General features: G+C 41.0%; 1 protein-coding gene across 8 annotated transcripts in view; it reads left to right on the forward strand.

Moving 5' to 3' along the window:
• Positions 1-14664, forward strand: part of KDM4C (lysine demethylase 4C) — a 425827-nt gene that overhangs the window by 374119 nt on the left and 37044 nt on the right. For all 8 annotated transcript variants that reach the window (XR_004177866.1, XR_004177865.1, XM_009188789.4 and 5 more), the window contains one exon: positions 5971-6141. Coding sequence is in view for 6 of the 8 variants with exons in the window: in XM_009188789.4 (XP_009187053.1) it covers positions 5971-6141 (171 nt within the window). In the remaining 2 variants the exon portion in view is untranslated. The remainder of the gene's footprint in view (positions 1-5970; positions 6142-14664) is intronic.

Raw genomic sequence — 14664 nt, forward strand, 5'->3', positions numbered from 1 at the left:
GCTGTAAAGAACTACCTGAGACTGGGTAATTTATAAAGAGAAGAGGTTTAATTGACTTATGGTTCTGCAGGTGTATAGGAAGCATGGATGGGGAGGCCTCAGAGAACTTACAATAATGGTAGAAGACGAAGGGGAAGCTGCTCATCTTACATGATGCGAGCAGGAGGAAGAGAGTGGGAGATGCTATACACACACACAGTTAAACAGCCAGATCGTGTGAGAACTCTATCACAAGACAGCACTAGGGGGATGGTGCTAAACCATTAGAAACCACCGCCATGATCCAGTCACCTCCCACCAGGCCCCACCTCCAATACTGGGGATTGCAATTCCATGCGGCTTTGAGTGGGGACACAGAACCAAACCATATCACATGTCATGGGAGAGCACTGCTCTAGACTACTTCTAAACTGTTCTGAGATCTTAGAAAAGTCACTTGACTTTATCAAGAGTATCAGTAGATGTTACATCATCTATTTATTCAAAATAAAAACTACCTCACAAAATTATTGGGAGAATTTAATTACCTCATGTATATGGACATATGTTGGAAACTCTAGATGTGTTATTTTTCCTAGGAATTATTTATGCTTTTATGGAATATCTATAACTTTTTTTTACCTAACATTTTGGTCATCTCCCCAGCATCTCTAACTGGCTCTATCATTTTAAAAAATGACATGTATATTTTTTTAAGCTACTGTTTGTTCATTTCTGCTTAGTTCATATTAAAGAAAATTCAAGTTTTACAGCCTTAGCTTGCACACTAATCTTCAGAACACCATAGCCATTTCTTTAATCTGATGGATGCCCTCACATGACGCCTGTCTTTTCTGATCAGAAATGACATTCTTAACATCAATGGATTCTTAGGCTTTTCTGACAGGAAATATTTTTGAGGATATATAATCAGTTATGGGGTATGCTTGTCAATACATTTTTCCTGCAAAAATAAATCAGAAATCCTATCAAAGTAGCATTATGAAATAATCCATTTCCCTTAGTACTCCTCATGAAATGGGCATGCCTGACATTTCTGAGAATTTTTATTTAGATGAAGGTTGTGTATTTAATTTATATACTGGCCATTTTTCTAACCAGCCAATCTGCATAAATTTCATATTCTAAGCAGGAAGAAAATGGTTGTGATCTGGAACCAGCCTCTTCCTTATAAAGCCTGCATCACCTTCCTTTTCTCTTGGCTGGCCTCTTCTACTTTCCAGACCCTGTGAATTTCACCATAAACCTTCTTTATTCCCTTCCCCTACCCCAAATACATGCACACCCAGCCAAAGAAAGAGAATCCAAAGAAACAGAACCTGTAGGGATGAATAGGGATATCACTCTACAATGCCCCTTTGCTTCTCTTTGCCCTTTTCTGGACAGAAGCAGATAGAATTCATTCCTCTTCCATTTTGAAAATTTGTGCGCATGCACTCACCCACTCGTTTATCCATCCATTCATTGATTCACTGTTCATCTGTCAGGAACAGTGTTACAGACACCGTGCTGGGTTCTCTGGATAAAAAGACAAGCTCTAGCACTGATTCGCAGAGTTTACCCTGTCATTAAAGGGATGGTAACTGAAAGAGTCATGTGGCCAGGGTCTTAAAAGAGTTGTAAACAAAGGCTCTGGGAGCCCTGGGGATGCAGAGGAGACCACATTATGCTTTCCTTCCTAGGGACCGTAGCCGTGTGCCTGAATTTGACAAGAGTAGGGTCAGAGGCTGCTGGAGCGGGTGAGGTGAAGGGTAGGTGCCTAGATTGTTTTTTCAGCAGTGATTTGGGACTTGTCAGTGTGAAGTCAGGGTACTGCCCACTCATCCATGCCAATGACTCAGGCACTGTAGAAAGTGGTTGATTTGCCTGAGCTGAAGGTCTCAGGTATGTTCTTCATTTCCTAGATGAAGCCAGTTAGGATTTGCTGAGAGTCTGCTACCGATGAGGCTAGGCAACCTTTGTGCTTCATCCTGTTTTATAGCATAACTTTGATTTAGGTATAATTTCTTTCATAGGTGACCAAACTGAAGCTGAGGATGACAAGGGTTATGTAACACCCCCGAGATCACACAGCTTGAAAGAGTAATCAGCTTAGAATGCAAATCCCAACACATTGTCCCCTTTGAGGGCAAACAATTTTTAGTAAAACTTCCAATATACACTAAATAACTAATACCATATTAAAATACAGTGCTTGTATTTCTGACCATGACTGTGTTTCAGTTTGACAGAGAGGGCAGCATCTGCAAGAAAGTTCTGCCAAGATGAAGCCTGTGTATCCCTAATCCACATCACTCAGGGCCACTGTCTGTGGCCACACAGGTTGTGAATGTGGCCTCCTAGAGTTAGTTGTAACCTGTACAACCTGAAGTAGCTGTCACGGGCCCAATCTTGGAGTCGCATCACTTGCATGCTGTGCCTCCACTCATATTAATTACTACATCCAAGTCATTCTCTTAGTTTAAAAGGTTTTTTAAGGTTGGATATATTTAAAGGGAATGAATGGGGGTAAAGTCTTAAACTGCATAATTATCTCAGTATATGTTAAATACTATCACCTAGCTGTTAAAGATTTCTACTTCAAGTATAGTGATATAAATCAGGCTTCTTACTGTTGTGCTTTGTCAAATGTTTACATACCTACCCACACTTAAAGGTATAGAAAAATTTCCCAAGCAACCCACTAATCACTGGGGAATGATTTCAGGGAGGAAAGAAGGAAAGTATCCTTTTGTTCTGTCAGGTATGTGGGACACTAGATGGCAGAGATGGTTAGAGACCCTTACGAAGATGTGTGTTGGGAGGGGGCCTGCCCCTTTGTCCAAATCATGAGCATTCTTGTCCCCAGTTCCTTTCTCCAGATCCTCATCTCCCACTGTACTGTCGCTCTAAGCTCCACCAGCCCCTTGTCTATGGCCATACAGACCTGGATCACCTGTCTTCTATATCTAAACCCCTCAGTGGCTTCCTAGGTTCACAGAATAACATTTAGACTCCCTAGGATGGCATAAGAACGGTTCTCCCCTACTCCCAGTGGCCTGACCCCTGGTCCCTAGGCCATTTCTCTAATTTCTCCTACTTTCTACACCATAGCAAGACCTCTTGCATTTCCCACAACAGAATGGCTGCTTCCTGCTTCTGGGCCTTTGGTCATGCCTGTCACTCTGTCCTTGATTGTGTTCTTCCCCTAATTCTGACTGCTGCACGCCCAGGAATGAGGAGTCCTGCTGCAGTTGGCATGCTGGAATGTGTTCATCAGTCTTCTCTCACACCACCTGTGAAGTGGCTTCATGGCGCATACCTGTGTAGGCCTGTTCCAGGAAGGAATACAGCCTTAGTGGTTTTGTATATTTGACTCTCCAACACCAGATCTGGTGCCCACTGGCTAGCTATAGATGACTGTTGAGGAAATTAGTCAATGAATGACTCTCTGGGAATGTCTTTGTTTGGTTTCTAGAAGAAAAAGATTAAGCATAACACTGTGCACACTACAAGGTGTGTTTTAGCTTTTTTGAAATTCATGGGGGAAACAAAAGCAAAGCCTCTAATTGACTTGTGATTCTGGATGATGATAAACTGAATTTCCCAGGAGTGTTCTAAATATCTATGCAAGAAAATACTGGGGTTTAATGAGTCCCAGCTTCCTGTAGGTACAGATGACATGTCAGGCTAATTTTGGTCCCTTCGGGATTATGAGGGCCTGGACCTTCCCATGAACTTGGTTCAGGGCCTTCCCAGCAGGTCAGAGCTCATGACATCCAACAAATCAGAGTTGATGCATGAGCCTTTGAGGCTGGTATAAAGAAGATCCAGTCTTCAGAGCAGACTTTGGCATTAGATATTGACTGCAGTCTCTTCCTAGTAGGTACGGGCTTTGTAGACAGAGTTCCTGAAAGGGGAACAGGGACTATAGCCTTATCTTGACAATCAAGCAACCCAAAACACATCAAGCTAACATTTCTAGAGCACTTAATATGTGCCAATCACTCTGCCAGGTATTTCTGAGAGAAGTCATTTGTTCTTAAGTCTTATGTTTCCTTAGCATGATGTGTATACCCTGAGGCCTACACATGGTTTTATAGGATGCCAGGAATATGTGTGGAAGGAGAATAGGGGGAGGGAGAAAATGAAATAAAGATGGAGTCTACAACTCATGCCCATATTCTTAGGAAAGGACTGCAACCCAGCTGTTATCAGTATGAGCTGGTAATTGAACTTGAGTCTTAATTTTTAATTTAAAAATAAGATGAACTGTCATATGTGTTAGTTTTTCTAGTCTAAAACTATTACTACAGCTCTCCTACAGGTCTGAAAAATTACTTGGGTGTATTTAGGGATTGAGCAAATGAGTAAATGGGTTTATATTGTAGAAGCCAACGTTTTCGCTGAAAAAGGATGAAGATACAAATACAGAATAGAGGGAGGCAAGAAAGAACCTGCAGGGATGAATAGGGATATCACTCTGAACTGGTGATTTCCAATATATGTGTGCTTGTGGCAAATTGATATATGCATGTGTGTATTTATGCACATAAATGTGCACATGTTAAATGCATGTATTTCATTGTTCCATCTGCTGGAACAACTGAGAATCAAGGATACTCCTGAAATAAGAGCATACCTAAGCACCTGTATCTGAGTTTCTAATGTCACTGCCCCTCTGAACTGAACTATACTCCTGGAATGGCTAATTTCAGGACTAGTGCAAGATGATCCTGAAACATCTTATCAGACAAGATAGTAAGGAACTGCTGGTTAAAAAAAAAAAAAAAAAGAAGATCACAAGAACCAGAAGGGGGCTGTGATTGGTCAAATCTGGGACAGTTTGAACACCAAAATAATAAAGTAAAATATGAACTATAAACAACTGGGGAGGAGGAATTCATCAGCCCATAATGACAATGGATGAATAAAGACAGATGGACAGATGGATTGATGGATGGATGGTTGGATGGATGAATGGATGGATGGATGCGTGCAGGGAAATATGGGCGACTCCTGGTTACCAAATGTCAACTAAATAATAAATGTGGATGGGGTGGTAGAGCAGGAAAAATCAGTATACACCACCATTGCAGTAAAGATTATGCACGAAACTCAATGGACACTAATTCCAAACAGTTTAAGAGGAACAGGACATTTACATAGTGACAAAAGTGTCTTTCACAGATTGCTTTAGTATAATAGAAAAATAGTAATTAAGTGGAGAAATTGAACTATACTTTGATCAGGATCAAAATTAACATCACCACTGAGGGGTAAGCAAACATCACGTACCTTCATATGAAATATCCTGAGAACAAGACAACATCACCTATTTGGGATTCTGGCCAAAAATGTATAACCTGAATCTAATCATAAGGAAGCTTAAGACACATGCTTTGTTAAAAAGCAAGAGGAGGAAGAATTGTATCCTTCCAAAGTATCACTGCCATAAACAAAGACAGAGGAAATGGTCCTGATTAAAGAAGCCTAAAGAGATGTGGCAACTAAACGCAATACTTGAGTCTAGACTGGATTTCTGTACCTGGGAGTTTGAGGGTAGGGAAGGTGGATACCATAATGGCCATTATTGGATCATTTGACCAACTGGAGTGCAGATGGAGATTAAAGTATCCTATCAGTGTTCAGTTTCCTGAAGTTGATATATTTGGATATACACATACACGTGTGTATATATATATATACACACACACACATATTCCTTCTCTCTTTGTATATGCATACACACACAAAACCAATGGATGAACCTGGGTAAAGAGTGATAGTATAAACAAGTATTATTTATACTATTTGTATTCTTGCAACTTTTTTGTAAGTTTGAAATTATTCTTCAATATTAAGTTAAAAAAATTTTAAAAATCTTGGCGAAATAAATGATTGATTTTCAAATGAATACTTTTTATTTTATGTCCTTTCTTTTCCTGTTCTCTCTCTTATTTATTTTCTTTTTCGCGTCCCTTCTTTTAGAAGCCCAAGGCTTGCGAGAAGGTCATTTCCGTGGGACAGACGGTCATCACGAAGCATCGGAACACCCGGTATTACAGTTGCAGAGTGATGGCTGTGACGTCGCAGACCTTCTACGAGGTCATGTTTGATGATGGCTCCTTCAGTAGAGACACATTTCCTGAGGATATCGTGGTAAGTGGGCTTCCTTGAGTGCCTACTACCCAGAGTCATTAAAAAAAAAAAACCAAAGTAGCTGAGCCCTTCAGAATTTTTATTTTGGCTTTTTGAGTAGCTCATTCACTTGGTTCATAGCCTTTATCATTCTAGATAATAGCCAGGTGAACTTAGACTGATCTTCCCAGAGTCTTTTAATTGAGTGAGAAATGTTATTTGGCCAAGAAATAAGGGAGCAGCCCTCACAACCTAGTCACCTCTCGAAGGCCCACCTGTTCATAGTATCACACTGGCAACCCCTGAATTTTGGATGGGACCTATTCAAACCATAGCAGATACGAATCCACCTATTCTTTTCTGTTACAAGATGTGAACAGATTTGAATTCCTTTATGACTTCTTTTTCTTTACGCTTAACTAGAGAATATGGCTTTGATTAATCTGACTTGACAATGTGTTTAAATCTTTGGCTATTCCTCATGGGAGTAACAAAAGTCACACAGAAGAGAGGCTGTGGCATTTAATGAGTTGCGTTACTGTGGCGGAGACTAGAACTCTGTGTGTGTGTATGTGCGCGTGTGTGTGTATGCGCGCGTGTGTGTATGCGTGTGTGTGTATGCGTGTGTATGTGCACGTGTGTATACGCGTGTGTGTATGCGCGTGTGTATGCACGCGTATGTATGTGCGTGTGTGTATGCGCGTGTGTGTGTATGTGCGTGTGTGTGTATGTGCGTGTGTGTATGTGTGTGTGTGTATGTATGTGCGTGTGTGTGTATGTGCGCGTGTGTCTGGCTGTTTTGTTGGTCTGTCTCCATCTCCTCCTGCCTCTGTCCCCCACCAAATACCTTGAGGGCGCTCATTCTGAGGAACTAGTGAACGTGTGCCAGGGCAATGACTGACCTTGTTTCAGGCTTGCTTTTTAGCAGGTGTTTTCACAGGAAGAGCACTTTCCACAGAGGGTTTTTTTTTGACACCGAAATCAAAAGTCTCACCGTGACTGAGAGGAGAGTGAGTGAGTCTGGTGCTGATCCTGTTATCCCTTCTCCTCTTGGGGGGTGTGTGAGTTTGGGGAGCTGACCCTTCATAATGTAGTCGTCACTTCTGCCTTGTCCTGGGTCTCTGTTGATGCTTTGCTTTTGTTTGTACTTGGAAAGATATTTTCAGCGACTCTTTAATAGTCATAATTGTATATTATGTGCGGTTGAAAATTAAATGTAACCTTTTGAGATTGCTGAAGACAGTTTCTAGGATTTTGGTCTCCAGGAGTTGAAGAAACATTGCTTCGGTTAGTTTTGTTATACTTACCTCTCTCTATGCTGGTAAGAATGACAAGTATATAAACAAAAGTGACCTTATTTGAAAGATTTTAAAGCAAATGAATGTAAATTATTTTAAAATCCCAGAAGAGTGAATTGTGTTTCTTACCAGGGTTCTAGCTGGAGCTTACATTTACTGCATTGCCATTGTTATTCATAAACAGCATCCCTTAGGTGACATACTCTCCTCCTTAGAATTAGAATTAGTGTCCCTTCAAGCACTCAATCTACATTCACTGAATACCTGCTCTGTGTCAGGTACTTACCACACTAGGTGCTGGGAAACATAAAAAGAAAGAAGATGTAATCCTTGCTCAGTCTTGGTGGGAGGTAGGCTGGTAAATGGATGCTTTCTCCACCGTGGACCCATGTCTAGAACCTGTGTGGTTCTATACTTGAACTACAAGCAATCTACCACCTGTTGGGGCCGGAAGAATGAGTAACACTTACTGACATTTACCATGTTCCAGGCACTGCTCCAAGAACTAGACCCATGAACTCAGTTCATCCTCATAACCCTACACACTAGGGATTATAATTTTTTCACATTTTGCTGTTGAGGAAACTGAGGCACAACATGGTGAATAATTGTCCCAAGGTCACACATAACTAAGAAGTTTCAGAAACACTATTTGATTACGTGTATTCCATCTCTAGAAATTCCACTCTTAATCCTGGGGAAGAAAGGACATTTAAAGCAGTAGGAGAAGGGGTATGTGGGAGGAAGAAAGGCTTGAAAAGCCATTGGTAGAATGAGGCCGCTGGACTTTCACCAGCCCTGTGCAGGCTACATAGTTATTTCAGAATTAGCCTTCTCTTGTGAAGACTGTGAATACTGAGCTGGCAAAAGACAAGACCTTTTGGTGAGGAACACTGTGGCAGTGGAATGAAAGACTTCTGAGCACTAATTTCAAAACCTGAGCACAGTTAAACAGGTAAAACCAGTGAGGTCTTTAGCCATGATAGGAATTAATGAACCCTAGATTCTCTTTTACATCACAAGCCTGTACACACTACACCAGTTTGAGGCTTTCCTGGAATGTCTTTACATTGGAAAAGAATGTCTGTGATCCTGTAATGTTTGAAATCCTGCAAGTATTTCCTTTGACACCCTCCATTTCCTCCCTCTGTGAACCAGAACAAATGTGATTTTAAGTACACTTGAGTGTTGTGAGAAGAACGCAGAAGCTAACCCACAGAAGAGTTTTCCGGAGCACACGCCATTTAAATCAACGAGAATGAAAAAGCAAAACTCTTCACACCTTGGTTAGCTGTCACTTAGCATTTTTGATAAGGATTTGAGACTTAGCAGCAGTTGCCCATGTGGTCACAACTGTTGCCCTGGAGGGTGGCGGGTAGCATAGAGTGGCATGAATTCACATAGATTGGAAAGAACGCGTCTATCTGAATGTGGGTGAATAGTAATGTCTTTTTTTTTTTTTTTTTCTTTTTTGTGACAGGGCCTCATTTTGTCACCTAGGCTGGAGTGCAGTGGTATGATCACAGCTCATTGCAGCCTTGAGCTCCTGGGCGCCAGTGATCCTCCCGCCTCAGCCTCTTGAGTAACTGGAACCACAGCCATGTGCCACCATGCCTGGCTATTTTTTTTTTTTTTTTTTTTTTAATTTTTTGTAGAGGTGATGTCGAACTGTGTTGCCCAGGCTGGTCTCAAACTCTTGGGCTCAAGCGATCCTCCTGCCTCGGCATCCCAAAGTGCTGGGATTACAGGTGTGAGCCACTGCCACTGGCCTAATAACTTCTTCAGAAAATACAAAACAAAACAAAACGAAAACCAAATTCATCTTTGAGCAGGTCTTCTCTATTTTGTCTGACCTTTCCTCCTATGCTCTCCACCACCATATACTAATCTCTTGCCTTCTTGGTTCCCCATTCCAGGCTCCTAGTAGGAATAATTCAATCGGACTGTATTTCAAGTTCCATATACTTTCTAACAGTGTCACCATTGTTAGCTGCTGTGGCCTCTTCCCTCTCTTACCTTGGTGATGAATGAGGCTTCCTCAGCTCCCTCTTGCTGACTCTATAGGGGAAGTTTTTTTTCCACTTATAATATTGTATTAGGCAGGTTTCTCCAGAGAACCAGAACCAATAGGAGATACACTTATAGAAAGAGATGATAAGGAATTGGCTCTGTGATTATGGAGGCTGAGAGGTCCCAAGATCTGTAATCAGCAGGCCCAAGACTCAGGAAGAGCTGATGTTGAATTGGAGTCCAAAGGCAGGAGAAAGACTACTGCTCAAGCTTGAAAGCAGTCAAGCAGGAAGAATTCCCTCTCCCTTGGGGAAAGGCCAGTTTTTTTGTTCTATTCATGCATTCAAAGTGATTGCATGAGGCCCATGCACATTAGAGAGGGCAGCCTGCCTTACTAGGTCTATCATTTTAAATGTTAAACTCATGTAGAAACACCCAGGGTAAAGTTGGATTAGATATCTGACCACTCTGTGTCCCAGTCAAGCTGACATAAAATTAGCCAACATAAATATATTGTCCTGGGATGCTAGGTTTGTGGATTGTAGAAGACTCTTTAGCTTGTGGAGACAGAAGCTGGGACTCTGCGGCAGAATGCATTTTCCTTTCCTTTCGAGCAGCCATGTGGGTCAGTCAGTGTGTAGGTCCCTATAGATCCACTCTGTTTGCAACAGTTTGTCCTGGTCATCATCCAGGTATCTGAAATGCAAAGCCATGGGTTTAAAAGGTAAGCTTTAAAGCCTGGGCAACATGGTGAAACTCTGTTTCTACAAAAAAATAATTTAAAAATTGTTAGGCATGGTGGCACATGCCTTTAGTCCCAGCTATTTGGGAGGCTGCCGCGGGAGGATCTCTTGAGTGCAGGAGTTTGAGGCTGCAGTAAGCTATGATCACGCCACTGCACTCCAACCTGAGTGACATAGTGAGACCCCTTCTCAGATAGATAGATAGATAGATAGATAGATAGATAGATAGATAGATAGATAGATAGATAGATGGATGGATGGATGGATGGATAGTAAGTTTTTAAAATTTCAAGTATTAATAAAGATTGGGAGCCTGTTTCTCACTGAAATTAATGAAAGCTACATAACTAAATGCCTTTATAGTATGCCAGCTAGACTTCAATTTCAGATATAGAAGTTTGATGTTATATTTTAAGATAAAATGTATATGTATAATTAAGTATAGTTTCATATATGCTTTATTCCTTATATGATATAATTATGTTTATACCACACACATTTATTCATTTATTTTTGAGATGGGGTCTTGATGGCTGATCATGGCTCACTGCACCCTTGGCCTCCTGGGCTCAAGTGATCCTCCTGCCTTAGCCTCCCAAGTAGCTGGGACTATAGGCATGTACCACCATATGCAGCTAATGTTTTTATTTTTATTTTTGTAGAGATGGGGTCTCACTATGTTGCCCAGGCGGCCTCAACTTATCCTTCTGCCTCAGCCTCCCAAAGTGCTGGGATTATAGGCATGAGCCATGGTGCCCAGCCCCACACACCATTATTTAAGCCATGGGGCTTAATTGCTAAGATCATCCCACTTCCACTTTTGATAATTCATCTGCATCAGAACTGTTGTCTGGGAGATGGGGACCCTGCTCAGTACCGTAATGGAAAGTTACATCAGGACATGAAAAAACAATGTAATCAGGTTTGTTTCTGTCTCAGGATCTTGAAGATCATGGCAGAATAATTACATGGTGAAAACACTAACTACATTTCACATTCCTCAGAGAAATCTTGTTTTCGTTAGGTGATATACCTGTAGCATGAGCAACTGGCGATAGAAAGTGATGTTTTTCTTCTGTGTGTCCAAAAACTCTCTAATCCACACAATGTGCATATCAGGTGTGAGTGCCACTGGGAAGAATTATTCATCAAATTATTCATCAAATGTAGTGTGACCCCGATGTTACTGGCTACTGAAGAACCAGTTTCTCTAAGCCTCAGGTACTTGTTAACTAGAATTGCTGTAAGGGTACAGTGCAATTTCAGTTTCCTATGAAAATCAAATTTAGGATATCAAGTTTAATCATCCCAAGCTATTTATCTATGTATGACACAAATATAGTCCCTTGTGGAGCCTGATGCTTTAGTAAAGAAAGTTACATACCCATATTTATAGAGTTGATGATTACAAATCATTTCATAAACCCAACAGATGAGAACCCTTTAATGCAGGCTGGCCTATCCCATGTTTGAGAATAAATTTGGCAGGCGTTAAAAATGCTTATGTTAGGGTTATGTGACTGGAGAGAGCGCTTGGAGTAGTAAGGAGAAACACTCTTTAACTACCAGGAAATGTCTTTCCCTACCTAGGTACTTTATTTCTGTGCTAGCCAGAAAAAATGTCCAAAAAATTCTCTCTCAACAATGCACCTGCAAAATGTATGTATCAGCCCAGTTAAACTCCACATGCAGTCTGTAGCTGTCAAGGGAAGTAATAAAAGATGTATTACTACACACCTCCATCTGTCAGTCTATGAAATTGGGACACACTTCTGACGAATTTTTTTGCCTTCCACTATTTTGATGGAAATGAAAGTTGCCCACCTGAAAGTACTCAACGAACATAAAGATTCCAGGGCCTCTGTTAGCCTCTGCCAAAACCTGGGATCCTCTAGCATGCCCCTGTTGACAGTGGAGTGATGACTGTTTCCTTTCCTCTGAACTTTGAGCTCACTTTGAGGGAGGAGAATGGTACAGTGGACACTTGAGTTCTCACTTACCATTCACCCCTGGGCGTGAGAAGAGAAATAGGACCGTTTAAAAATTTGATAGCAGGAGTCCATCACTGAAATTTCCATGAGGACTGGCTACATTTTTCAGCTTTGGTTGAAATGTGAAAGAAGCATGAAAACAATACTCTTCAAGATTCTGGGGGTGGGTAGTCATGGGCTTTAGTTTTGAGGGCTGTACGATGCAAACTGAGGTTCTTGCAGCCAATTTTTTTTTTTCTCACATAAAGGCAGTTTGCTTAAACTTTCCAGCCCCAGTTTTTTTCCGCTACTAGTTTGAAAGGAGCAAATAAACTCCTAGATTTTGAGGTGTCCTAGGTTTTCAGGTCAGGTAGCCATGCATATATGGCATTGGCAGACACCCCTTGTCAGTGAGCTCACCTCAGCTTTGGAAGCCCTGTCCCATCCCAGACCATTTGTGTTATGTGTGCTCTAGAGGGATGCCCTTCTCCTCTTCCCTCTCCTGTTCCCTGCCAGGCAGTTCTGGTTCTTTTGGAATCAGTGGACATTTGCCAGAGAAGGCTTTGGAAACTTTCTTTGGTTTAGAGGTCTGTAGGCATGGCCTTTCACTGTTCAGGGTTCTCTTGCTTTTCTCTCTCGATTGTAGAGTTGGGAATCCATGAGATGAAAGGCTTCACCAAATTCCAGTTAATTTTTACTTCCATGGGAAACCTTTTACACATGTCAAAGAGTGTCTAAATTTACTTTTCTAAATGTTTAAATTTATCTGACAGATTTTATTTATAAATCTAATATTTGCATAAAAAATAAGAACAAACTCATTTGTTCCTTGATTAATGTTCCTATAATGCATAAATCAAATCCTAACCATTTTATGTTTATGTAACCAAATTTCCTTGGACATTTTAACTATGATTATAAATTTATTATATACGTTTCTCACAAATGTCACAATTTTTCTAGGCATTTAATGCCCATAACTTTAATAAATCAGACATTAGTTAGTTTGGATTCTCCTATTTCAGACATCTTCAAAAACAGTATGTAAACCAGTACAATATTTTACAAAACACAGTTGCACCTTTATAAACACAATTTACATAAGATTGATAGATAAGTAGACAAGACTTTGCCCAATCAAGGGGAACAATATTACCGTATTGGCTAGGAGTCTACTAAGAAAAAATAATAATAGAATCTCAAGGCCATTTTAGAGGCATAGAATCTGGTTATGCCTTTGAAGAATAAACCTGCAGTTATTGGGCAGGGGCTCCTAATTAAGGTCAGGTTTTATTTGATTCATCAACTCTGTAAACCTTACACCTTTCACTGGGGTCCTGACTAGTCTTACAAGTTTCACGAACTGTCTCTTAAGTCCATGGAGGTGGGTACTTTCCAGGTCCTGGAATTTTATTTCCTTTTGTGTAACTCATATGACTTTTCACATTAAAGCCTTGGACATAGGATTTTCACATTAAAGCCTTGGACATAGGAATGAAATGTTGAAGCCTTTACTCCAGTTGCCGTTACATCTTGTTCCTTTTTTTTTTTGCGAATTGTGTGTATCTCATTGACCACAATTCTGTAGGCATCATAGCGACAGTTTCCACTCATCACTGGGGATCCTGTGGAGAAAGTATGTCATTTCCCTGATGTCCTATGCAGGAGATTCCCTAGTTGCCACAAAGACAGACTGTCAGTTATGTTTTTCTTCATATATATACCTCCTTCACTTGAGGGTATTTCTCTTATTTTCTCTTTTGGTAATTATCTCAAGGTTCCTGGCACTTCCTTCCCACTTTTTTCTTTCCAGGAGAGACTCAGGTATACGATTTCGTCTTCAGCCTAACAGAATCAAAATAACTACCTGAACTTGAGGGCAGTGTTATTAATTTCCAGGACTTCATCATCTTTTCTCAGTGCTGAATATTCATGGGTGAGCCTGCTTAAACCCATGGGCAGTAGGCACTATGAACCAAATCCACTCCGTGTTTGGGAGTGTCCAGTGATGTTGTCCGTTCTGAGCTATGTTTTGAACACTGTATTAGGCATCATGGGGGATTCAGAGATGTGTAAACACAGGTGTAGGAGGAGTGACGTGGGTGTTTTTGAGGCAACACACAATACCCAAGGAAGTTTGAAAGACTAAGAAAAAAGCCATTCCCAGAAACTTTTTCAGCTATGGGATCTTGGGAAGCAATTTTGGATTTGCATTGGTGCCTAGATTTTGAGGTGCTCTGGAGTTTTGGGTCAAGTGGCCAAGACAGTGGCAGACACCTCTTATCAGTGAGCCCATCTCAGCTTTGGGAAGTCACATCCCATCCCAGCCCACTGATGTATTATGTTGCTCCACACTAATGCACTTACACTCCCTCACCCCCACCAGGAGCTGATCTGAAATATTTTACAAGAAAAAAACCCAGTGAAGCTTATTGACAGTAAATTCGGGGAAAGAAGCAATTGTGATGGGTCAGAGTGTTTAAGGAAGTCACATTGAGGAAGAGAGATGTCAGCTGGTTTACT

This window comes from Papio anubis, chromosome 13, assembly GCF_008728515.1.
Source record: "Papio anubis isolate 15944 chromosome 13, Panubis1.0, whole genome shotgun sequence".
In the NCBI taxonomy this organism is placed as follows: Eukaryota; Metazoa; Chordata; class Mammalia; order Primates; family Cercopithecidae; genus Papio; species Papio anubis.